The sequence below is a fragment of the Chaetodon auriga genome, chromosome 8 (genome assembly GCF_051107435.1).
Source record: "Chaetodon auriga isolate fChaAug3 chromosome 8, fChaAug3.hap1, whole genome shotgun sequence".
Taxonomy (NCBI): Eukaryota; Metazoa; Chordata; class Actinopteri; order Chaetodontiformes; family Chaetodontidae; genus Chaetodon; species Chaetodon auriga.
In genome coordinates, this window is record NC_135081.1 from 18,911,892 (window position 1) to 18,936,530 (window position 24,639).

Here is a 24,639-nt window from a genome sequence, read left to right on the forward strand (position 1 = left end):
TTTCCACAGCCCAGGCCAGTTTGAAGACACTTTCTTCAGCCGTTATATGCCTCCTTGCGTTTAAAACCCACTTTTAGTGCCTGTATCTAATCAAGCCTCTAGCCCCATTATCTCTTCCTCCCTCTCGCTCCCTCATTCCCTCAGTCTGACCTTACAAGGAGAGGCAACAGGGTTGATGTCATTGACTGAAGAATGCTGCAAGAATCCAGAGAGAAAGGAGAGCAAGAGGAGGAGGAGGAGGAGGAGGAAGAGGAGGGGTATGATTGGACAGTCCTTGAACACACACACACACACACAGAGAGAGAGAGAGAGAGAGAGAGAGAGAGAGAGAGAGAGAGAGGTGCTGTTTACATAGTAATACACAAGTGCTGGGCCAAAGTCAAACGAGAAAGAACTTGTTTGGAAGGATGGTGTCATTCCTTTTCCAGACTGAAAAGCACAGGGGGAGGGTCTAATAGCTGGAGAGGGGAAGAGAGAAAGAGAACTTACCATTACAGTCAACTCTTACTCAGCCCAAACCAAGAGAAAAAGCAGAACAAAAGGAAGAGGGGGAAGGAAAAGAGAGATCCACACTGCAGCTGTGTTAACAGGGTAAGTATTGCTTGTACTTGTGGTGAATCAGGATAATAGTACTTTTTAGGGGGGCTGACTGCTACAGGTTACCTAATAAGGTAAAATCTTTTGTCAATCCAAGTGTCATGATGACACAGATTTACTGCTTACTGCTGCTGTTAACACCTCAGGGAATAGCATCTTTGCGAAGTGACAACTAGTGCAGATATGGCATCTGGCAGCGTTTTATGTGACATATAAAAACTACTGCAGACTGTGGTTGGAAGATACCTCCCGGTGGGTGTTGTTCCGCTGTCCCCCGAGCCGAGTTGTGAATGTGAACAAATCTCCCTGAACGTCGCTACAACAGCTGATGGATACAAACGATAAGGAACGTGCTATGCGGAAGCTCTAACAGGAAGTCCAGCTAAAAGTTGTCCAAGCTAGCTAGCTAGCAAGCTATGTAGCAATGCAGCTGTAAGCGTTTATGCACTTCAGAGAGTGACAAAATTAGCAAACTTAATGACAGCACCGTCGAGAGAAGTCGTATACTTTGCCATATGAGGTAAGAAAAAAATGGGGCGGCGTTTCGCCCCGTAAACTGACCGAAGCTTGTAACGATAGGAGTGGTAGGAGTGTGTGAAGCTACGCTACCGTCGGTGTGATGGATGATAAGGCAGGGAGGTTAACGGTTATCACAAAAGGTGGCTGGTCAGACTAGCAAGCCAGTGGCAGTTCTCATTCAACCACCGGCGAATTTAATGTCTCAGATAATATGTGTTGAAGCTACAACGCTGTCTGATTTAACCTGGAAATTGGACGTAAGACAGGCTAACGTTATGGGACGTCATTCACCTGAATACTATGTTGACTAACGTAACATTAACGTGAAGCTCTGATTTGCTTTCTTAGCCACCTAGCTAGTTTGTTACGTGTAGCTTTAGATATGAACACTGTTTTTTCCCTGTCTGCTAGTTACTGATAAAAGGCAATGTTTTATCAGCCCAAGCTGTTTGCCTTCATTTGGCGTGTTTGTGACCGCACACCCTCTGCTATCAGCTGTCAAAGCATTGCCAAACAGTGGGTTAACACTGCTCAATGGGGTGACATGGTGGGTGGGGCACCATGGTCCAGTATGTTACGGTATTTTATTGATAGTATAAGACAATTAAATATAAATCTGTGATGATATGGCATGTTTTACTGTTCTGTTGTGCCCATGTTGAGGCGGCCTGCAAGTATGGCTCTTTGTCTCATGCCATGAATGAGAGTGAAGAGATGTGCCACAGTTTTTTGCACTAATAAGGGGATGTTGGAGAGTACATGAGAAAATTATGGCAATTTTAGCATAGCATTTCTACAACTTAGAGAATCCTGTGATTATCAGTGTTTGTGCCTTGCCTCCTCAATTTGCCTTTTCATCAGCCAGATAGGAGGGGAGCCTCAACCCAAGCCCGCAGAAAGCTGTGTTTAAGAATAACTTATAACATGAAGGCTCTGGCTTGGGTTAGCTTGAGGTTAATGTGGTGCTCCTGTTTGAAAAGGCCGGGATTGTGGTCACTGACGCCTCAGTAAACCGGTGACGCAAATGAAAATCTGTGAATGAAGATGATCTATGAATGGCTTTATGCTTCCATTTGTGACTGGGGTGACAAGGAGTCCTCCTTAATTGTAGTCTGCATGAGTCTAGACACACAAGCTATTTTAGGGCATCCCTTAGCCCCAAATCACTGCATGTCTAGCTCCTTGATTGTGCCTCTCAGTGTCTTGTGACTCTTATTTGGCCTACATCATTCTACTGTACGTCAGTGCAAGCAGATAAGGTTATTTGGGTGAGAGTTTGACACGGAGGCCAATGGCTGATGCTATTACCAGTTTTGAAATGTTGCCTGTTCAGTCGTCCATCTAACTGTAGTCTGAGAGGGAGTGTAACACTGGTGCTCAATACATGTCCAGTGACCTGTAAGATTGGACTCAAAAGGGTTGTTTGTGCCCGCATTAGTGACCCCCGGCCTAGACACGCTTTCCCAGAAACTGGGTGTGCTATTAACATTAGAACAATAGAGAGTTTCATCAACAACACACTAGTCATGATACAATGACTGACCAAATGTGGAAGGAGTTAGGTACTGTCAGGAATTCAGGTTGTGGTTAACTGTTCGAGTACCTGCCTTTATAAATGCAGAATTAGCTTTCTGGTTTTAGTTTATTTCTTAATTGTTTTAGATGATTATTTTCTAAGATATATAGCAGGCAAAGCAGGAGTGAGCATATTACTAATTTCAGACCTTTACCTCTACTCGCGTTGTTTTCACTGAATTTATGTGGGCATAGTGGTACTTGAAAAAGATTTAACTACGTGACTCTGTACTCACATAATAGCTAGGTGTTTCTAGCAGTGAGTTTGCAGCTTGCGACCAACTGAATACCCCTCACCTGACATGCAAGCATGTAGGAGAACCTGCAGTGGTCACTAAAATTGCAAAAGGTGCTCTCTACAGCCAGTGTTTGGTTTGTCCATTCAGGGCTATTGTAGAAACATGGCCGTGCAACATGGTGGACTATGTGGAAGCTTCCTGTGTAGATATAAAGAACTCATTTTAAGGTAACGAAAACACAACGATTCTTAGTTTCAGGTAATTAATCAGTAAGGAAAACATAATCAGGAAAATTATTTTCCATTTCATTTCCATTTCCAGACACCCCCCCCCCCCCCCCGTAAATCCAACACACTGGACCTTTAAGTTCAGTGGGGCACCATGCTACAGCACTTCCATATATGACCTTTTAAAATGCAGCGGCACAGTATATAAACCAAATTTAGTTCCTCTGTAACCACAAAGTAATAAACCACTGCTGAGTTAAACAGCTTTCCTTTGAAAAGTCAGGTAAAGTCTTCCTCAACAGCTGCTGCATCACATGGTATGAGCCTTGACAGGAAAGAGGGTGTTCATGTGAAATGAGACAAAACACAAAGATAATAGAAAGTGTGCCACAAAAAGAGCTCAGTTTTGCTTTGTCTGTTTGCCTGGCTTAATAGGACTTAAAATGCTGAGTCTCAGGTCCATAGCCATGCTGTTTTTTTATATCCTTCAAGGCAGATAGGCTGATTGTATTCACCCTCTGTCCCATCTGTAAATCAGTCCCTGATAAAATGTAATGGAAACCAACTGGGTACCCAAACTAGGGTTGAGAACCACTTTTTTATCCTGTATAAGCCGTCTTGCTACATTATGTGGAGTTAATACAAAGTTAAGTTCAAAAGCTAAAGAGTGCAGTGTGTCATTTATGCTACACAATGCCATCCTCCATCACAGCTGAAAAGCAGAAATGATTAAATGCAGCCCCAAGTGATGTCATTCAGTTCAAGTGGTGGGTGACAGATGAATGATGAGGCTGAGGAAAGCACAAGAATAAAAGAGATAAAAATGGTCGTGTTTTGCCACAGAACTCGAGTCTATACATCAGATTGAGAGAGTGAGCCGAAACTTAACACAAACACTCGATCCTCATTTAATAAATAAACAATGTCCAAGAGGAAAACAGCAAAGAGAGGCTGAATGGAGAGAGAGAAAAAAAAGAAAAAGGTGATGTCATTGAGTTTTGAGCCCCAAATGTGTTCCTCAGCTGAGGGTTTCTCTCATCTCAAGGATCAGGTTTCAAGATAGATGTGCAGTAGGACGTCTGAAGCTGAGTGTGGAGCTGATCTCATCGTATTAAATCCCCCAGGCCCGTATCAAGGAACATATGGAACCTGACCACAAGTTATCATCACTGTTGAATAATTGAGTGGACTATTGCATATTGTCTCTTAGAAACAAGGTAGTTTAAGTACTCTAATGAAAACACTAAATCACAGTCCATACCTACCCTTGTCAAGTACTCCTTTTAGAAAGCCATTATAGAGCCAAGTGTTCTGCTTTGAGTTCACTGTTCATGTTCATATTTGCAAACCTTAATTAATCCAAGAGCTTTATCTTGACCGTAACCATTCAATCTGTTTTTTAAGTGTCCACTCCCATTCAACTTGAAGTAGGTCTTGATACGTGTTTAATGATTAGCCAGCTATTTTCCTAACACTTGTCCTTTGTTTCTCTCCTTTGGTTTGTTATTTTACTCTTCCATTGGTGCAGACTGCTCTGCCATAAGTTGCCCGTGTGCCTGCAGAAAGTTGGCAACCAGAACAGTTTGCATCTCCATTAGGGCCTCACCACCTCCCCTTATTGATTCATGGAGCAATTTTCTAAATTATTTAAGTGGGATAGTGAAGTGGAGCTAAGATTCTGTAGGTTGATGTTTTTGTAAGTCCACTTAAAGGACAGTGACATTTGAGAGTGAATCTCATGCCATTAGATTGTTTCTTCCACTGATTCTTCAATCAATAATTTTATTAGAGTGAGATCTCATCAGTAGGACTTATTCCCCTCATCAAACTTTTGTCTAGATCACAAAGCTGTAAGAAAATCAGCAACTGTAGCTGTTATTTGTCTAAGACGTATGAAAAATATGCCGTCTTACCTAATTGGACAATAAAACACACGGCGCTGTGTGGTTTAAATGGTGTGTAGCCAAGAGGTGTGATGCATCAGTGATTCTTAATGGGACATCTTAGACTTCACAGGTCAGTATATGGTTAAAAGTGTTCAAGAAGCTGGCTATGTCATGAGCACCAGAAATACTTTCGTGAGCTCTCAGGGTTTCTCGTCTTGTCAGAACTTGAAGTGTTGCGTGTGTGTCCCAACAAAGCGGAATCAGGATGAAACACTTCTATTAGTTTAGCTTTTCAGCTTTTACATAATCATTTTCAAGCCAGTGTCAGGCTTGATCTCTCCATTGAAGGGTTGTTTTCTTAAATGCAAACTGAATTATATCTAAAAGGTGAAAACCACGGAGGGCCTCTACTTTTTAAACCACAGTGCAAACAAAGTGTTTCTGTGGCTTTTGAGGATATCTCACCAATGATTGCTCAGCATAGTGTTCACAGGGGGATGTATGAATGTAACAACTTAAGATACATTAAGTTTAGTTAGGGAGTCCATTTTAAAGCCCTAATGTTAAAAAAAAAAAAAAAAAAGTAAGGCAAGACAATTGGTACTCCTTTACAGTTATTACTTTATCTTATTATTGAGTAGAAGTCCTGACAACATTATTAACACACTAGGACATGTATTTCCATTTTTAAGGAAAAAAAACCCTGTGCCGTGAAAGATACATTAAAGGTAATTCAAGTAAGCTGTATCAAGATGCATCAATGCAACCTTAATTGCTGTTGTGCTTTATTTGTTCTCCAGTCTGACTGACTATAGCAAACAAACAATGAATGAACATTTATTGAAGTACTTTTGAATAATAGATGACTGAGAGAATAGTCCTGCATACTTCTTAGTAGCTTTGACATTTACGGAGGCATCAGTGCTATGCGACCTTCATTAAGATGTAGAGAATAAATGCCACACCACAAAGAGATGGTAATTACATTGGAAAATGTTTTCTCCAATTTGCCTATTTTTTACCTCCTGCAAATCATTGTGTTACAGGTTATGTGTTGTGGCTGCATGACATTTAGCTTTTACAAGCTGTTAAAGGCTGCATAAATAATCCAAACATTGTTGCGTGAATCATTGACGCAGTTGGAATCATTATTATTATTATTGTTAGGAGTATGCAGCTATTTCAGAGAATTGAGGTAGAATAGTTAAACAGATTCAAGACAGCCAGTGTGTGCACAGGTGTGCGTGTCAGTGTATGTTTATGTGTGTTGGTGGAGGGGGTCAGTGTGAACAGCCATGCTTTTGACTAAAGGTCACGTTCAGGGCCGGTAGCCTTCAGGGAAATGTGTTCAGACTTTGCGAGGAATCTCGAATCACTGCAGTAACGTCAACATTTGTTTAACCACGAGCATGTGTGAGGTAAATATTTGAGCATCGCCTCTTTTTGACGCACCTCACATGAAGATGTTATGATAGTTGCTGCATCCTTGCCTCAAACTGATCTCCCTCTTACAGAACTTGCTATGATCGTGTTGTTATGTCGCTGCAAACAAGCATGTCTTAAATATTGTAAATTGTCTCTGGCATCGGGGAGTGCCGCTCTGTCTGCTCTGCATACATGGCCAGAGGAAATTTTCACACACTTTTCTCACAATCCGCTGCAGACTATTTGCCAACGTGTTTGTGTTTAAAGAGTAACACTGGATTTGCAGAATGCCTGCTGGTTATTTTCTTTTCCTTTTTTTTTTTTTTTTACTGCTATTTCACAAAATCCAGAAATAGTCCAAGACAGATTTTAAGAGACACTGTGAGCCACAATAAACCTCAATTTTAATTAGTTCTTTTGAGACTTAAGGGGTCAAGACAGCTGTGTTCCAGATGTAAAGTACACAATAGGTACTGGTCTACACTGTATTTGCAGTTGACAAACAAAAAGTTGGTGTTTTGTACCAACAGGAAATGCTGAACAATATGCACAGATTGAATCAATCAAACTGCAGCTTTCGGAAGCCATTGCCAGTTCTAAAGTTGGAAACAAAAATAAGATTTATTGCTCTTATTTTTTTACTTGTTCCCACCATTTCTAATTTTTAATTAGCTCTTCCCTTTCCATTTGGCAGTACACTGAAGGACAAACTATCCATTCACACAACTCTCATACATCAAATTTAGTCTGTATCCTCGAGTACAGTTAATTTTGTTAGGTTTTCAGTGTAAAGGCACTACATACTGCAAATCTGCTCACAATTAGCTTGTAGTTTGGAATTGTGACTGGCCAAATGTTTTGTTGATGTGTCATCCCCACTAATTCTCCAGAAAAAAGACCCGACATGCTGAGGCTGCCAAGGAATGTGAGCCCTTTGACTTCAGTCAGCTGATTAATGTTGGTTTCATTATGTGGGGTGTGAGAGTGAGACTCCTGGGTCTGCAGTTGTTTCGACTTCACCTGTGTCATACCTTTTGTTATAAGAATGAATATTGTTCTGTTATAGTTTAACTGTTGTCCATAATGTTTCTTGTGTTTAGCCTCAGATAAATACACAAAATGGAGGACTCCAGCAGCAGTAAGCCTTTCGTGATGACATCCTCTCTGAACTTCAAAGTCACCACCCCGTCCTTCTACAACCAGCCCAAAAAGTTTGCCTCTGTGGCACCACCACGGCCCAAAAGTCTGACGCCTCCCTCGGCTCCATCACCGACGCCGGTGGGCACAGCTGTGATAGGTCGAGTGGGAGATCTGCCTCCGCCGCCTCCTTCGCTCTGCGATGGTATTTGCATTATTTATGCTATTTTGTGAACCATTCTTAAGTAATATCCACTCTCAGTCAGCAGCCCTCCCCTATCCCACCCCCTGCTGCTTTTTGCAATACAGCATGCAGAGTGCCGCAGTTTAGTATATAATAAAACACGTCAGGTATGCAGTGCTTTTGTTGTAATGAGTTGTCTCTGAGGCATTGCATTGATGTACTGTAATTCCTGCCTTTTGGACATTACAGTGAAATGTCTCATACCTTTGCCTTTGAGCAAACTTTTTACTTTTCAGTTGTGAATAACTATACCAGTAGTATGACTATGAAGATGTCTGAGCTCTGTGTAAATCATGGACATAGACAGTCTTGATAAATGAAGGGTACCCTGTGGAGTTTTTGACCACTGTAAGTGCTACGGAGTAATGTTTTTACGAGTGGGTCCATGTTTTGTGTGTATTGAACACGTGCATGAGGGCACACATGCACAGGCAAGCAAACATGGATGTAAACAGTGCAGGATTTGAAATATTTAAAAAAAATCTCATTTCCAAATGTTTTCTAAGGGCGGAAATGCAGGAAAATCCACGGGGATGCACACGGGGAGCTTTGGTAACACTGAATCTAAACTAACATTTTCTTTGTTTATAAGGAAACTCCACAGGGCACCTTTAATGCAGGAAAACAGAGAACAGAATCCCACATCTACCAGGCAGGACTTGGCTGTCAAGTTAAGCAGCCACTAGTGGAACAGACCTCACAAACTGGCCAAATCCTCCCCACAGTGCTGTGTTTTATTTTTATTGTCCTGTTTGTTTTTTGCCGTACACTTATGATGTTAAAGCACTCAGTATATCTGAGTCACAGAAACCATGGTGTCGCAGCTTTTAACCAATCAACCCTCCTCATTTCTGTCAGACTTCCCACCCCCCCCTCCTCCTCCACTGGATGATGATTTGCCAGCCCCTCCCCCCGAATGCCAAACCACACCCACTGCCTCTGATGCCCCCCCTCCCGCCTTCCCCGCTCCACCTCCAGTGGCTGATGACCTGCCCCTCCCAGCTCCCCCCGAGGAGAACGCCTGTCTGCCCACCTCCCCCTCTCCCCCTCCTCCCCCACCCCCTCCACCACTCTCTGCCTCCGGTACCAGCATTCCCAGTGCTGCTGGGAACCCACAGGTGAGTCATGATGGAATCTTCACCAAATTAGGCTGAAGTTGCTTTGCCTGTCTGCATGTTTCTTCCTTTCACTGCATGTAAACGCATTTCAGTATAATTTGATCATCAGTTAGGACACTGGAGGACATTGTTGTGAGACCATAGTGGAGTGTTGGCAGGAAATACTGTCTTCCCACAAATTATATTAGCATTAGTCTGGGGTAAATCACCCAGTTTCATGCTTGTAACAGGATTATTGCCCATTTATGTAACTGAAATAGTTTTTAGGCGTGCAACGAAAGGTTTATTGTGGAGATGTTTATTGTAGGACTGCATTAATTGCAGCTTGTTTATTGGGCTACAAAGACGTCCATGTGGGGAATCATGTGTTGTTAGCCACTGTTGAAAAGTACAACAACCAAAGCAAACAATCCAGTGAATCAAAAATTACATAACTGAATAGTCCGTATTCCCTTTCATCCGACCAGGGAAGTGTAATTCAAATATCATTCATTTATTCATCGTCATCATTGATCACTTCATTCTTTCATTCTGGGTTTTCCACACCAGCAACTGCCAGAAGTCTTTGAAACAGTTGTTATATTTCATTCTGCATTTTGAATAGATAAAAGGACCAAACACTCATCTCATAGTCTGTGAACAATTTCTCATCCACCTTTTTATCCTTGTTCATCGTGGCCTCATTCTGTTTTGCTTCATCGGGATCACTTTACGTGTGTAAATAAATTGTGTCTTCCTCTGCCAGAGACTGATGGAGAAGCAGACTAGCTTCGATAAACAGCTTGACTCTCTAACTGACTTGCTGTCTGAGATGGAGACCAGGGGACCTTTCAACCCTAAGGTACAAAGCATTAAGATACTGATAGAAAAACGAGTAGATGAGAGGGAAGATGACAGCAGGCACTGACTCACAGGTGCCTCGCTGTAGAAAAAGAGAATGAGTCACAGAGAGGGAAGAAAGGGGGGAACAAAGCAAGGTAGGTCAGTGGAAATAGTTTGGAGAGATGCCAGGTTGGTTTCATTAGTCTCTCTTCATCTGTTCAGGTTGAAAGCTCACTGATAAGTGAAGTGCACACACAGCACAGCAGACCTGAAAGAGAAAACAAGAAGTGAGGTAGCTGGTGATTCACACTGAGAGAGGAGACACTTGCAGAGAGAGAGAGAGAGAGAGAGTGATGCACACAGAATTGAATGGAGAGCATGAGAGTGTGATGAAGCCAAAGTGTGCTGCCAGAGACCCAGTGAGAGGGCCATAAATGGAGAGTGTTTTTATCCAACTGGGAGGTACTGGATCAGGGCAGAATTACATTGGCTCAAAACCACAAAATAAAAGTCAGAAAGACGAAGCACTTCTGATAAGCTCAAACTGTGGAGCGCTTCCAGTGTTTACTTTAATCAAAGTACCTCATTCAGTATAATAAAAGTGTCTGCTGCAGCATTTCACTGTGCAGTGTAATACAGTAGTTTCTGAACTTCCCTCTGTTGAATTATAGTAAATGATAAATGGATGTTTTATGCTGCTGAACAAACTGAATGCTTGTTTAGAAGAGCCTCGTCTTTTTCTCTGTGCTTTGAGATGGTTTCATTATTGATGCTGTTGTTTTATCCACAGTTACCAAGCCAGTATCCTGCAGCACCAGCACCCAAGCCATCAGCTCCTCCCCCGACTGCTCCTAAACCAGCACTCTCCTTCCTCCCACCCCCCGAGATGGGAGACCGCCCACCTCCAGCACCCTGGGCAGAAGAACTCAAAGCCAGAACGAACCGACAAGCCAATCACAACAACTCTGCACCAAACTCTGCTGCTCAGCCATTTGCTAAGGCCCCGGCTGTGGCTCCCAAGTCTGGTTTCGGAGGAAGATTGGCGACATCATCAGCTACTCTGGCACAAAAACTGAACCAGAACCTGAACCAGACCGGCACCCCAATTAGTGTTGCATCAAAACCTTCCCCTCCCTCTGCGACCAGCTCTTTCCCTCCACCTCCCGCAGCTCCCCCTGCACCTCCTACACCACCAAACAATATGGCAGCTGCCCCGGCCTCTAATCACATAAAGAGTTCTCCCTTTGCCAGTCAGGTGAACGCAAACCAAAACCCTCCAGCTGCTGTGCCTCCTCCTCCTCAACCCAAGACGATGGAGTCACCCCGCTCCTCTTTTAGCCAGCCAATGAAAACTCCCCCTGCATCAACGGTATGTTCCACTTTGTTTTTGTCACTTAGAGACAACTTTTCACATTGTATATACAGTAGAAAAGGACAGGAATTACAAAGAGTTTAGTTTGTGGTCAACAGATGAGAATTATGCATTTTTAGACATGCTCGTGTTTCCAAAGGTAAACTGCTAAATCGGAAATAAATGCTCTGTAAGGCATGTTGTAACTATGTCAGTAATGTATATGCCTGTACTAATGGCTTGTGTGTGTGTGTGTGTGTGTGTGTGTGTGTGTGTGTGTGTGTGTGTGTGTGTGTGTGTACAAGCAGCCCTCACCCCCTGGCCCAGTTCCTATCCCAGGTGGAGGTGTTCCTCTGAATATGAGGGAAGTGGAGGAGCTGGAGAGAATGACCAAGGACTTCATTAAAGACATGGACACACACGCACCTGTCATCACCTCGCCTCCTACAGGTACACACACACACAAAGAGAGTGGTGGCTGTAATGTTGAATGTATTGCAGTAGTCGTTTCTCAATTAAACAGCTTGAAATGTGGGAAAACTCTGGAGATGAGAAAGAAACCATTCAGAGGTTTTCTGGCTGCTTGAGAAATGCAAAACATTTCTGGATGGAAAATGTATTCACAGTTCATTCTTACGTTCAACAATTTATGTGTCGTAGGCTTTTATTTATCTCTGCAGTGGGCCTCTGTTTACTGCTGCGGTCGCTCAAGTTCTTTCCTCCTTATCTGCTGTTTGCTAACAAATGTGTCCTTGTAGACCATTTAGCCACGTGTGTTGTATGAATGTCGTCAAAATAGTCTGTGCAACTGAACCAATACATCAGTTTATCACCTGTGGAAATTACTGTTTCAGTATAAAATTGTCCTCAATAATTAGGGGATTATGGGGGAATTAACACAAGCAGAGATCAGTAGGAAACAGATGCATTTGTGAATAATTTTGTTTATAAATCTTATTTTTTTAAACCCTTTCTCTGATCCACCCCTTCCCATTTTAGAGGTCTGTGGGAAGTGTGGCGAGGCTCTGTCGCGGACCCAGCCAGCAGTGAGGGCCATGGACAAACTCTTCCACTCCAACTGCTTCTGTTGCATGAGCTGCCATCGCCCCCTGCAGGGCATGCAGTTCTATGACAGGGACGGGTCACCTCAGTGTGAGGACTGCTATATGGTGAGGAGACACATGCTGATTGTCTTTTAGTACACAGTGTGCTTACAGGTGATTAACTAGTTCCGTGTCTTTTCCGTTCCTTCTGCTCCTTCTCAGAATTCCCTGGCGGTGTGTTCCCGATGCGGGGAGAAGATCACAGACCGTGTGTTAAAGGCCGTGGGCCAATGTTTCCACGCCCACTGTTTCCGCTGTAGCACCTGCTCCTGCGTACTTGAGGGGGCGCCTTTCATCACTGATGACAACAACAACCCCTACTGTGTCCAGGATTACCACAGGTAGTTACTGGCTGTTGATCCTTCGCAGATTAACCTAATGAAATATTACAGAAGCGATTAGTTTGCAATGCAGTACATGATACCAAACATAGGCTGGGACAAAATGTCTTTACCAGTAATTCCCCTGATTCTTATCTACGCAGTTTCTCAGCACAGGGAAGCATGTGTTTTGAGGATAAAACAAGTTTAGCAGTGTTTGTGTGGCCTCATTCATCCTACCCACCAGGAATACTGATCAAAGAGGTGATGCTGGAGGAAGGAAGCAGCAACAGCAACACTTCTTCCTCACTTCTTCCTTTCCATCTCTGATTAAAAAAACGTTTACGCAGCATGCTAATGTGTGGATAAAATAATTGGGTTTGACTAAGTCGATTAATCCCCTCTATCACGAGTTGACAGGCCCAGATGCAGCAAATTTGGTTGATTTTATGTGAATGTGTGTGAATTTGACTGAAGCCCATCGACTAACAGCCCGCTCTGTATTCCAGACGTTTCTCCCCTCTGTGTGTGAGCTGTAATGAACCCATCATTCCAGCTGCAGGCAGTGAGGAGACAGTCAGAGTGGTGGCTCTCGACAAGAACTTCCACCTCAAGTGTTACCGCTGTGAGGTAAGAAGTTTAAACTCAACACTTTATCAAAGTACACGTCACATAATGTATTCAGTAAACTCTAAAATGTAATTAAATGCAAATAAATAGATGAATTTCTTTGCTCTGTAGGATTGCGCTCGCCCGCTCTCCATAGAAGCGGATGAAAATGGCTGCTATCCATTGGATGGAAAGATCCTGTGTATGAAGTGTCACACCCAGCGAGCCAAGCAAGCTGCGCAGTGATTGGCTGATGCAGCATCACTCAGATAACTATGAACCAAATCCAAAAGCACAGGATTCATTCAGCTGCCGGTTTTGCCTTTGCAACAGGGCTTTATTTAGTATATGTGCGCAGGTGTGAGCGTGAATGTGCCGTGTGAAAAGGTATGTTTGCATGCAGATACAGTGTAGTATTCCCTTGTCTCCGTTCACTTCAGTGCAGAAGTAATGTACTGCATTGAAATACATGTCCCTGCCCTCATCTTTTATTCCCAATCTCCCCACTCTCCAATCTCTCATCTAGCCTTCTTTGTGTGCTAGAGCGTATTTTTTTGTGCCAATTCTGTGTTTACGCTAAAAATTTCCAGCATATCTTGCACAAGAACAGTTTGGTCAAAAGAGCAGTCTGATGAATATAAAGTTGCCTTTCTTTGTCTCTCCTCAGTATCATTAGTAGCACCACGTACTGAGATGTTTCCATCTTTCACTGGCTCGTCTCTCTCCCTGTGAGCATTGTTGCTATATCAATGTTGCTGAGACAGATTATTACCATGGAAAGAGGAGTATCAGGGACCATTCTGCAGATTTCACCACTCTCACTGGCTGTTTGTAGAGCATATTAACACTTTGGCAGTTGTTGTGCCTGCAAGCATGGTTAATGATGCTTTCCTACCTAGAAAGTGCTTCATATCAGCCAATCTACTCTGATAGCATTTTAAAGTCATCTAGGGCTAAACGTTGACTGCAAAAAAAAAAAAAAAGATGAAACCGTGAATGTCGCTCTTAGTTTTTTGTGATGTGAATTTGATCATTTAGTGGCATGCATTGATCACACATACTGTTTAAGGGCAAGATTAGAACAAAAGTCAGCCATTTTCTTCTCAAAAATAGTTCAGAGCTGATTTAACAGCGTATTTTTAGATGCATGCTTTTTGGATGCACAAATTTTGAACAAACGGATGAGCACAGATTTGCCAAGCACAGGTTCCATTCCAGGGATCTCCTAATTTAAAAGACGGTGGAGTTATAAATGCCAGCTGCATGGCTGAAAACAGGACCTACTATGTGATAGTTGCACAGTTCCATAGTGAAATAAAATATCCTTTTAGTGTCACTGTGACTCTAAAGCCCCTGCACATGATCAATTTAGTTAGTTTTTTTAAGTAGAAGCCATCTAGAAACATGATAGTAGCTTTTGATATGCAACCTCTGCTTTAAATAATATAATTTATGGACCTTTTTTAAAAAACTGAGTATTAAGGTTATGTGTGTACCACTACTAAAATAACAGCAGGATAATAAATCAGTAGAGGCATTAGCTTTGAGCTTTAGGTAACAGATGCTAAAAGAAAATAGTGACCAAATATTTCAAAGCTGTTGACAAGATTAAGGTTCATAAAACAGTTATTTGGGATTAAATGTTTGGACATTCATGTGGGGTTTTTTTGTCACCTTTTTGTGTTTGAGCCCAGTTTTTTTGGTCTGGATCGGTTCTAATGTTACAGTAAATACCACTATTCTTTCCACTATTCTTCTTTTGTACTCCAGTCTGTTCGTGTCAGTTATATACTGTTTTATTCTTATCTTACTGTACTGTGTTTCTTTGATAACAGTTATTTGGTTTCATTTTTAACCTGGAGATGTGCCTTCTCCACTATTGTATTCCATTGTTCCTTTTGAATTGAGCCTGGTTTGCAGCCACAGAAATTCATTCCACGACAAGAAAACAGTTGATTCTCGTGCTTGCATTGAACTTGGTGCAGTATAACACCAGAATGACTAACATGGCAATAGCCATTCAGCGTTGCATGCTAGCTGTGTAGGCGGTGGTGGCATTTCTTCTAGTATTATGTCTTGTTTGCACCAACTACTCCACCTATGTGGCCCTGCCTTTGTCATCACTATGTGATATTATACGTATGATGATGCCTTCGCAGTTGCATTTATCTGGCGTTTTGTTGTGTTCTGTCCTATTGTATAACATGTGGATGCCTTGTCTTTTCATATAACTTTTTTTTTTTATAAATTCTTGTTTGTTATTTGTGAATGTGTATATGTTTAAAAACATTATTTAGCCCCACCTCTACCCCTTTGGCTGTATCAAAAGATAAATAAACAAATAAAATGCTATATACCAAGCGTTTTTGTCTGCTTAACTGTCAGCTGTACACCTCTGGACACCTACAACAGAGGCAGTCATTGAGAAGCTGCACACAGTTGGAGTTTGTCATATTTGTTTTTGCCACCGTTCTCTCTCTGGACGGCGTCCATGTGACATCCATGAAACGTGTGTCCTCCCACACTCTCAATGATGTACTGCAATGTTAGAGGAGACGCCAAACCGCTCTATCAGTCGTTAACAGCCATGAGTTGCACTGATAATGACGACAGCCGTCAAATGCGCACGTGCATCTAAGAGTGTTTACGTTCCAGGAAGAGCTTGCCCTCATTCAAAGCAATGTAACAATGTCTACACAAAAGCCGCTTTTGGCCTTAACTTACCCGTCCCGGCCTTCCTGTTCTCAGGCCTTTGACACTGCAGACAGGAGGGATAGATAGTCCTCGTGTTGAGTTTCTCCAAGATTCACTAGCCACAAAACCACATGTATGTCCCCGTGCAGAACCATAGTCTTTGCTTGAGTAACTGTGCCCTGGAGAGGAGAGTGAGATGTGGCCAGCAGAGTTGTTTTTATCAGAGTCAGATGACGAGAGAAGTGAGTGATGAAAAGAGATAGAGAGCTGAGATGACAGTTGTTTGACGGCAGGAGGAGGGAGCACATGTGAAACAGCAAATGTAAAAGACAGAGGATGCAAGACGCTGGAGAAACACAGAGCAAGACGTCCATGTACTAAGAATGAGTGAAACTTCAAGAGAGCTTGAGGTAGGATCTTTCCAAAAACAGAAAGTTGGCTCGGTTGTTATGAACCTGTTATGGTCACATACTAATGAGGCCAGTATGAGTGTTTTAGTTGCTGGAAACTGCAGCAGAGTCATCTATGCTCAACGGAAATTATATTATTTAAATAATGCAGTTTGGTAAGGTGCTCAAATTGTCTTGCCTACAATGTTAATGATATTGATCCATATTTTTTATTAACTTTGGAAACATTAAGAGTGAGACAGAAAACATGCTGTACATAGACAACCTGATAGTTACATGCAGCATGAGTCTACTGAACTGTCATGTTTGAATAGTGAAGTACAAGACATCTAAGTGTAAAAAACAAAAACAAACATGAAATACAGGAATATCCACGTCGTAATGAGTTTGTTTGTCGCTCAAGTGGTGAGAATAGAAATTCCCAAGTAGTTCTCTGAGCAAATATTGAGAGGTCTCTTGGGCAGAGCAGTGGAAATTACTCAAGCTGTGATCAGTTGTGAAGAATTGATGTGTTTTGGGAACAAGTGGATGATCAGAAGTCTCTGGGATACCAGAAATCACTGTAGAGTCTTGTGGAAGTGTTGTGGGTCCAGTTCTACTAAAGACCTGTGACGAGAAACAACCACGTTCATGGACTCAAACTTTTAATATAAACACTTCTTAAGAGGCTTATCAATCAGGATGTTTGCTTGATGGTTTTGTAATTTTGATGCATGACAAATCTAAGGTGTCACCATGTGGTTTATAAGATGGGAAAAAGGGAAGAAAAAAAAAGTCAACCACACAAAAAATTATTTAATTTCTCAAATCTTCGCTTTTTCTTGATGTTTATTTAAATGAAACTGTTTGGTTAAGCTGCCCATAGACATAGCAACCTGTGATGAGGGGTCATGGGCATTGCTTAATTAGTGGGCTACATCATTCTCTCTAACATCTGCACTGGGCTTGTATGAGCACTGATCCTGGATTGTCCACATCAAATCATGTATATTTCTATATTTCTCCAATTAGAAAACAACATTGGAGCAACTACATACAAAATACATTTCCAACCATGTTATGGTCCTTCTGCTGACCCAGTTACACTCTTGTTTCACTTGGTCCCTTCCAGCCTCAGCTATCAGTCCAACCATCGTCACAGCCAGAACCTGAAAGGCAGCTTCAGCCTCCACCTCTATTTCAGCTGCCAGTACCCACCCAAGATCCCTCTGCGCCTCATCAACAAACCCAGCTCCAGCCTGAGCTCCAGCTGTCAGAGTCTGACCCTGAGCACCAAACAAAGCCAGTGTGGATAAACCATCGAAAGCTGCTTCTCTTCCTTTTGGGGTTCTCCTTATGTGCTGCCACTCTGGGACTAACATACTATATGCATCACAATCTTCGAAATCGGAGCAATAACCAGGCAGGCACTGGTAGGCGTTCATAGAAATACAATGACACAACAACGTGATGCAATCAATTCAGAATTTACCATTTTGCTTAATTCTTCTCGCTCTCTTTCCTGTAGAGACTCCATGTCTCTCCCCAGCCTGTCAGAGCGCCTCGGACCGTTTGTCCACGTCTGCTGATCCCTTCACACAGCCCTGTGATTACTTCCTGTTCACATGTGGATCTGACAGACTTTCAACAGACAGTGTGGGGAGACAATTAGGTCAGGGCATCCCTGGACATCCACGGAACAAGAAGGAAAACGCTGTGTGGCCAGAGAGGAGAGGACAAAGAAACGAGAGAGAAGACAGAAGACAAAAAGAGGAGAAAATACTGGACAGAAAAAGTGTGCTGCTGCAGTATCTCAGGGAGATTTTGGGTAGGAGTCTGCGAACAAAATGTCCTCTAACGTACACCACCCTGCATTTTATTGCTTTATCCAATCATATTTCTGTATAAGATTTATATCAGTGGGTTGTCTGAACTGTTTTTTTCTTCATCTGTCAGAATCAAAGGACAGACCAGGTAGCACAGCGGTGCAGAAGGCCAAAGGATTCTACCAGTCCTGTTTGGACACCAAATCCATTGACATCGCTGGAGCAGAGCCCTTCCTCACCCTCATCCAGAAAGTGAGATAATTATATGTCCCCTAGAGCGGCTGCAGAGCCTTGTTTAAATTAGACTGGATGGGCCACAGTGGGTGCAACAATTACATGTATTGATTTGTCACAAGAACTTAGCTGAGTTTTTCCCATCTGACAAAAGTACTCAAAAGCAGAAACTCACATATTTGTTGCTAATTGTCTCAGATCAGCGATGCATTATTTGTAAAAGGCACAATTTAAAGTTCATTTTAACATCTGTGTCCCTCTCTGTCTCTTCTGTTTTTGTGTTTAATCTCTGTCTCCGTCTCTCTGTGTATGCAGCTGGGAGGCTGGGCAGTATCGGGCCAGTGGAATCGGACTGATTTTAACTCCACCCTGAGCCTCCTAATGAGAGACTATGCCACCTTTCCATTTTTCAACCTCTATGTGGGCAAACACCCAAATGAAACTGCCCACGGGACAGCCAAAAGATACATACAGGCCAGTATCCATTAGGATAATTTGCAAGTCCTAACCTGCTCTTGGGAGCGCTGCCATAGCAAAGTAGGCTTTGTGTTATTGCTTTAACTCCAGTCTCCTCTTTGTCAACAGATTGATCAGCCAGAGCTTCTGATCCCGACTGAATGGAACAGCAAGTCGCAGAAGTCTCAAGCGAAAACTCAGGTTGATGACTTGGCCAGACCAATACTGATCCAAGGAAAAACTTTTAATGGAAACAATATTCATCCATCCCGCTAATGCATTCTTTTATCATTCCCCTGTCCCTTTTGGTCCAGACGCTACGTCCCTTCTTGGCATCCTGTCAGAGGTACCTGGCACTGCTGGGGGGCCCACCCAACAGCAGCATGATGCACGTGGGCACGTTCATCTCTCTGTCCTCTGAGCTCGCTGTGGCGGCTGCACCTCTGCGCTATCGTCTGTCAAAAGGGCAGCTCTATCAGCGCATGACCATCAAAGAGCTCCAGGTACTGGATGAGGAAGGTGTGTCGCTGTTCACACATACTGTGTCTGAATCCGCTGCGATGATTGATTTTCTTTATGTAAATATGTCAACAGCGCCAGGCCCCTGCCATTGATTGGTTGGGCTGTCTGCAGGCCGCTTTCCACCCACTGCCCCTCGTTGAAGATGATCATGTCTTTCTGCATAACTTAGCCTACATTGTGCAAATGTCCCGCATCATTGGCAAGTGGCTGAACAAGCATGAGCTGAGAAGCAGGTATTGTAAGTGACTCAAAATAACCCACACTCAAATATGCATTTTCCTTTTTTCTTTGTTGACCTTGTGCTGCCACACTTGATTCCACTCAGCGGCCCCCTTCATACTTACATGGTCTTCTATCTGCTGCACACCCTGATGCCTGCTCTAGACTCCAGATTTTCTGAAACGGCGAAGAATTTGTCTGTGGCTCTGGGTAACAGTGAAGGGGTGAGTCCACACACACATAGCCATCGGTGCTTTTGAAAAAGATGACATCTATGAGTTACATCTTCTTTATGGCCCTCTTCACCAGGAAGCCCCTCGCTGGAAACACTGTGTGTTAGAGACTGAGAGAGGATTTGACGTAGTCCTTTCAGACCTCCTCGCTGAAAGGACAGCACACAGAGAAGTAAGCAGGACACTGGGACGTAATTAATTAAGCAGCGATTGAATTTACAAGGCTGACATGAAGTGTATTTAAAATGTGTATTGTTCAACAGGCAGAGGAGATTATTCAAAATATCTTTTCCTCCTTCAAGTCCAAATTACGTGAACTCACGGGGACAGATCGGAAGTCTCTCCAGTTTGTCAGGAAAAAGGTAACATGCAAAACCTGTTATTGTGCATGTGCTTTTGAAACTGCATTTTGTTGATATTTTGCTGTCAGTAAAAGTCTGTCTTCCTCCAGGTTCAGTCTCTAATTCCTAGACTTTGGACTACAAAAGGGATCTCTAGTCTGGCTGATCTTGACCTGCTTTTTTCCAAGGTACTTTATAGACCTGTAACGGCTCTAACTGATTAAGTGTTTAAAGATTTTAACCTCTGTTTTAACCCCTGTTAACCCCATGTAAACTCACTTAAAGGGATACTTCAGATTATTCCAAGTGGCATTGAATGAGGTACTTTGTGTTGACCACCATCTACTGTAAGTAATACACTGACTATTCATAAGTACCTCATTCAACCCCACTTCAAATCATCTGAACTATCCCTTTAACTCAAAAAACAAAGGACACCGCTGGCCTGACATCCTGTATGATTCCAGGTGACAGTCAGCTCAGACAGCTTCTTCTCCAGCTACGTCCAGCTGCTGTCCTTGTGGCCAAAGAGGCGCAGTCAACTCTTGAGTGAGCAGGCTGAAGCGACTGACATGTAAGTGTCTCCCTTCGTTCTCAGATTTGAGAAACATGTTTGAGCATGTATTTAATGTTTTTGTTTTTGTTTTTTTTTGCTTTCTTTTAGTCTGTCTGTTGCTCCATTTCTCCTGGGTAATGAGCTCCTCTTTCCCATGGGAATGTTTGTCCCTCCTGTCTTCCATCCTACCTATCCTAGGTAAAGTCATACTGATTTTAAAAGCATTATTAATGTTTTTTAACATGAGATGTATTATTAAACATTCTAGTACATTTTTTTTTTTTTAACAGGGCAATGAATTATGGTGCAGTAGGTTTCCTTATGGCCAAAGATCTCCTCCACCTGATCCTGCCTGAAAGTAAGAGAAGCTCCCATTAGTCCACATCATGTTTAGGTTGCATACACAGTTAATTACCTTGGTAATATACTGTTTTTAAGACATCAGATCTGCCTTCTCTATGCTCTGCTTACAGATTGTTCACTGGAATATCATATTAATCTCTGTCGTGCTGTAGTTTATTCTCAGACTGAGGCGGTGCACGCTGTGGGGGAATGTGTGTGGGCTCACTACCTCGCTGTCGCAGAAAAAGCAGGCCGAGGTGGAGCGTTTTCTCTCTCAGCAGCGCAGCAGCAGGAGGTGTGGGTGCAGTATTCTGCACTGCAGATAGCATTGCAGGTTAGCAGCCATTTTCATGCTTTAGTCTCTGTGTGTGTGTACGACACGATTTGGCTCAAGCATCCACATGTTGTCCACGTCCTTCCTCAGGCTTATCAGCAGAGTCTGGAGAAGCACCCGGGTGACACTTCCATCTCAGGACTATCACACACTCGTCTGTTTCTCACATCTTTTTCTCAGGTACTGTGCTTCTATTATTAGGTTTCTTTTTTTCTCAGCTTCTTCTCAACCACTGATCCCATGTCTTTTCATCTATCTTTTCCAGGTTAACTGTGACTCTGACCCATACCATAAATTCATGCCCATGGAGCCCTCCTTTCTGATTACAGTCATTTGTGCCAAATCTAACCTGTGTCCTACAAACCTACAGTGCCACAACAAAACCCAGCAGCACTTGTTACAACCATGCTGAATGCACTCCCCTGACGACCAGCAGGTTTTGTGTTTGTAGTTACTGATTATTATGGATTGTCTGCCATCTATCAACGTGGTGCTGTAGAAATGAAGTGTACACTGTGGATGTTGGCAAACTGTTGTTACAATAAAGATCATTTACATAAGATATTTATGGTGAGAGTACCTGCAGTATGTAAGGTGACATTTTTTGTATCAGTAGGTATTGTTTAAATATGTTTGAATTTCCATATATTGCACAAGCTGTTAAGCATTCATGTAAATAAAATAAACATTTGAAAATTGATTGTCACTTCAGTTTCTCTTTATATTTGGCCATGGTTAAACCGATTACTTTTAAATGAGCTCCTAATTTAGCTGCAGCTTAGACTCCTGGTTTCCTCGTTTTCATATTTCTTTCTGAAGTATGAAGTAGGCTTACAGCAAATATGCAGAGTCTTTGGAGGAAAAGCAGGAGCCAAACTTTTGAACCAACTATTTTGGTAACTGATTAATCATTTTGGTCATTTTTCAAGGAAAATGTTGAACATTTTCTGGCTCCAGCTTCCTAAATGTAATGATGTTCTGCTCCTCTCTGGGCTCGAGGAAATTGTGATAAGCATTTTTCACAAATAATCTTGTTGACTAAATGATTAATTGTTAAAATAATCGTGAGATTAAACAATAATGTTCTCAGAGGGAAACCTGTGCACTTTATCATATTGTAATATTTTGTCTCCACTGTGCATCTTATTTCCTACTTTGAACTCTTCTCAGTTGATATGAAACAAAATCACTCTTCATTTGATTTCATATATTTTAATGTAACTGATAATCCAAAACTCTGTCATTGGTGTGATTGATAATGGTAGAAAACATTTCAAAAAGGGAACCCTGGCTACAGAAACTATGTATATCCCACATCATATTCCAGACACCATTATACAAGTATACACATACAGTGTGTAACAGGATATGTGTCTGTAGTCCACGTGGCATCACTGCTGAAATGGACATTTGGCCCAACGCTTCTGTTCATATCCATTTATAGTCCATTAAAAAAATGTCCATGTGCTCTACTGTCTCTGCCTGATCAACAGCAGTAGTTCAATGTCTGTTTGTCACAGGACACCCCACACTTCCTCAAAGGCAGAGCAAATCTTGGCAGAGGTCAGTGCTGCAGACAGGGGGTAGTTACTGATGGACACAGTCTTCTCTGTGTAGTCCACATTCACCTGGTTAAGACAGAGAGATCAGTAAGACATATATTTGACACTTACGGCAGTGAATCAGCTTCCATCTCGGGCCATTTCTCACCGCTCCGTGTGCAAATGCTCCAATCACCACAGCAGCCGGTCCCTCTGGTACCAAAGACCGAGGACAGACAGCCTCTCCAGCGGAGAAGGAGGTGGATATGCGGGGGCAGCCAGGAGGCAGGTGGTCAGACACTGGGTTTTTAATCATCCTCAGAAGCTTCTGTGGACCATCAGCAGCCCTGACACTCAACTTGTGCAGCAGCTGAACTAAGACATAAGAAGAAGAAGCAGAGAGAGGGATTAGGAGGAGAGGGGTAGTTAAGGATATATAACAATAACACACGTGAGTCAGACTGGCTAGTTTGCACTTAGTCTACAAAAAGATCAACTCCACATGCACAGCTCATACACAGAAAACATTCAACACTGGTAGTTTACCCATAAGGCCGCAGAAGCGAGTGAAGGTTCTTGGGATGCGGGTCTGTGGGTTGATCTCTATTAAGGCGTTTTTCTCTGTGTGGATGTAAACCTGCAACAGGCCTGCCCTGTTCAGTGGACTGTCCATTAACATGAGCAGGCACTGGTAAAAGATAATATGATATTCAAGTTATTTATACAGCGGTTTAGCACAGGCATTGAAGAACATTAGAAAAGGCTGTCAGACAGTATCAGAATCAGAATACTTTATTGATCCCTGAGGGGAAATTAGGAAATTTCAGTACAATAAGCAGGTACACCAGTGGGGCTTTTGATGGTAATTGTCAGATCAGCCAATATGTTTTTAAAGAAAAACCCAGGATGAAAAAACACTTTTGAGAAGGATCCCTTAAATTATGTTATTAAATAAACTTGTTAGTGCTCTCTGGTGGACAAACTATGTCATGGTGACATTGTGTCCAAAGTCTGACAAAGAAGACCATGTATTCAAGTTTTGCCTGACATATTGGCAAAACACCAAAAAGTATGTGTGGAGTTAAAATCAGCCATGATGCCAGTATATTAATCAGGCTCTACAAATTAAGTTTTACTCTTAAGGATGGATGACTAGCCTCTTTCCAGACCTCTGAATCTCTGTTAAATGTCAGATTAGTGGTACTTCCCTCTGACTTTTGTTAAACGATCGTGAAACGAGTTTTTACCTGATGTGTGATGTCCGGTCTTATATTTCCCGGATTCCTTCCACTTTTGACAATCATATTTTTGTGTTGGTCACAGTTTAACAGCTCAAAGGTTTTTCCGACCTGGGAAATACAAAACACACGAACAACAAAAATCGGTTGGAAATTAACTTACTGCATTCGTTACCTCAATTTAAAGGTATGGTTACTGATGTCACTTCCACTCATATCAGGTAGGGGCTGCATCATAACAAGACACAAACACGAGCCTGACGCTTTACCTTCACTGTTTCTAACGATGCTCCCTCCAGAATAACAACTAGTCTCCTCTCGGACATACGGTCGTGCAGGCTGCGGAGGTGTTTGGCTGGTTTTGGTTCATATTCGTCCAAATGTTCAAGACCACGCTTCTTCTCATTTGGAGTCGCCATGTTGCCTTCCTTCGGATGGACTGTCGCATAATGTGTACGTCACGACAAAAGTGCGCGTTCACGAGTGGGTAGCTTGTAACTGGTAAGTGCTCAGATTGTCGCCCTTTAACGTAGCTAACTACA

At 42.5% G+C, this 24,639-nt stretch overlaps 3 protein-coding genes and 1 long non-coding RNA gene across 8 annotated transcripts; 2 read left to right on the forward strand and 2 right to left on the reverse strand.

The window, feature by feature from the left end:
• The first annotated feature begins 333 nt into the window (after window positions 1-333).
• zyx (zyxin) lies at window positions 334-15,525 on the forward strand. 2 transcript variants are annotated; one of them, XM_076737072.1, is made up of 10 exons: window positions 334-591; window positions 7,569-7,810; window positions 8,708-8,967; window positions 9,713-9,808; window positions 10,580-11,158; window positions 11,449-11,590; window positions 12,140-12,309; window positions 12,406-12,584; window positions 13,073-13,193; window positions 13,305-15,525. In XM_076737072.1, the coding sequence occupies exons 2-10, from the start codon at window positions 7,588-7,590 to the stop codon at window positions 13,416-13,418; spliced, it is 1,884 nt and encodes a 627-aa protein (XP_076593187.1). In that variant the 5' UTR covers window positions 334-591; window positions 7,569-7,587; the 3' UTR covers window positions 13,419-15,525. The 2 variants fall into 2 exon arrangements, with proteins under 2 accessions (XP_076593187.1, XP_076593186.1); XM_076737071.1 differs by lacking the exon at window positions 334-591 and adding an exon at window positions 916-1,117.
• Window positions 9,806-16,050, reverse strand: LOC143324514 (uncharacterized). 2 transcript variants are annotated; one of them, XR_013077469.1, is made up of 3 exons: window positions 15,897-16,050; window positions 11,456-11,517; window positions 9,806-10,057 (listed from the first exon to the last, which is right to left on the reverse strand). It is a non-coding gene; the product is annotated as an uncharacterized LOC143324514 (long non-coding RNA). The 2 variants fall into 2 exon arrangements; XR_013077470.1 differs by lacking the exon at window positions 15,897-16,050 and adding an exon at window positions 12,356-12,421.
• A 22-nt stretch (window positions 16,051-16,072) lies between these two features.
• Window positions 16,073-22,016, forward strand: kel (Kell metallo-endopeptidase (Kell blood group)). Of its 3 annotated transcripts, XM_076737069.1 has the most exons (18): window positions 16,073-16,276; window positions 17,388-17,688; window positions 17,784-18,083; window positions 18,212-18,333; window positions 18,631-18,789; window positions 18,901-18,972; window positions 19,086-19,274; window positions 19,366-19,526; window positions 19,619-19,736; window positions 19,822-19,917; window positions 20,009-20,107; window positions 20,197-20,274; window positions 20,554-20,660; window positions 20,751-20,840; window positions 20,933-21,000; window positions 21,158-21,318; window positions 21,409-21,498; window positions 21,584-22,016. In XM_076737069.1, the coding sequence occupies exons 1-18, from the start codon at window positions 16,250-16,252 to the stop codon at window positions 21,728-21,730; spliced, it is 2,385 nt and encodes a 794-aa protein (XP_076593184.1). In that variant the 5' UTR covers window positions 16,073-16,249; the 3' UTR covers window positions 21,731-22,016. The 3 variants fall into 3 exon arrangements, with proteins under 3 accessions (XP_076593184.1, XP_076593183.1, XP_076593182.1); XM_076737068.1 differs by having other exon boundaries at window positions 16,157-16,276; window positions 19,366-19,531; window positions 19,678-19,736; window positions 21,158-21,498; XM_076737067.1 differs by having other exon boundaries at window positions 16,157-16,276; window positions 21,158-21,498.
• A 501-nt stretch (window positions 22,017-22,517) lies between these two features.
• Window positions 22,518-24,539, reverse strand: emg1 (EMG1 N1-specific pseudouridine methyltransferase). Its single transcript, XM_076737612.1, has 5 exons — window positions 24,367-24,539; window positions 24,107-24,208; window positions 23,406-23,547; window positions 23,029-23,234; window positions 22,518-22,946 (listed from the first exon to the last, which is right to left on the reverse strand). Exons 1-5 carry the CDS (start codon window positions 24,514-24,516, stop codon window positions 22,833-22,835), a joined length of 714 nt encoding a protein of 237 aa, XP_076593727.1. The 5' UTR covers window positions 24,517-24,539; the 3' UTR covers window positions 22,518-22,832.
• Window positions 24,540-24,639: the final 100 nt, after the last annotated feature.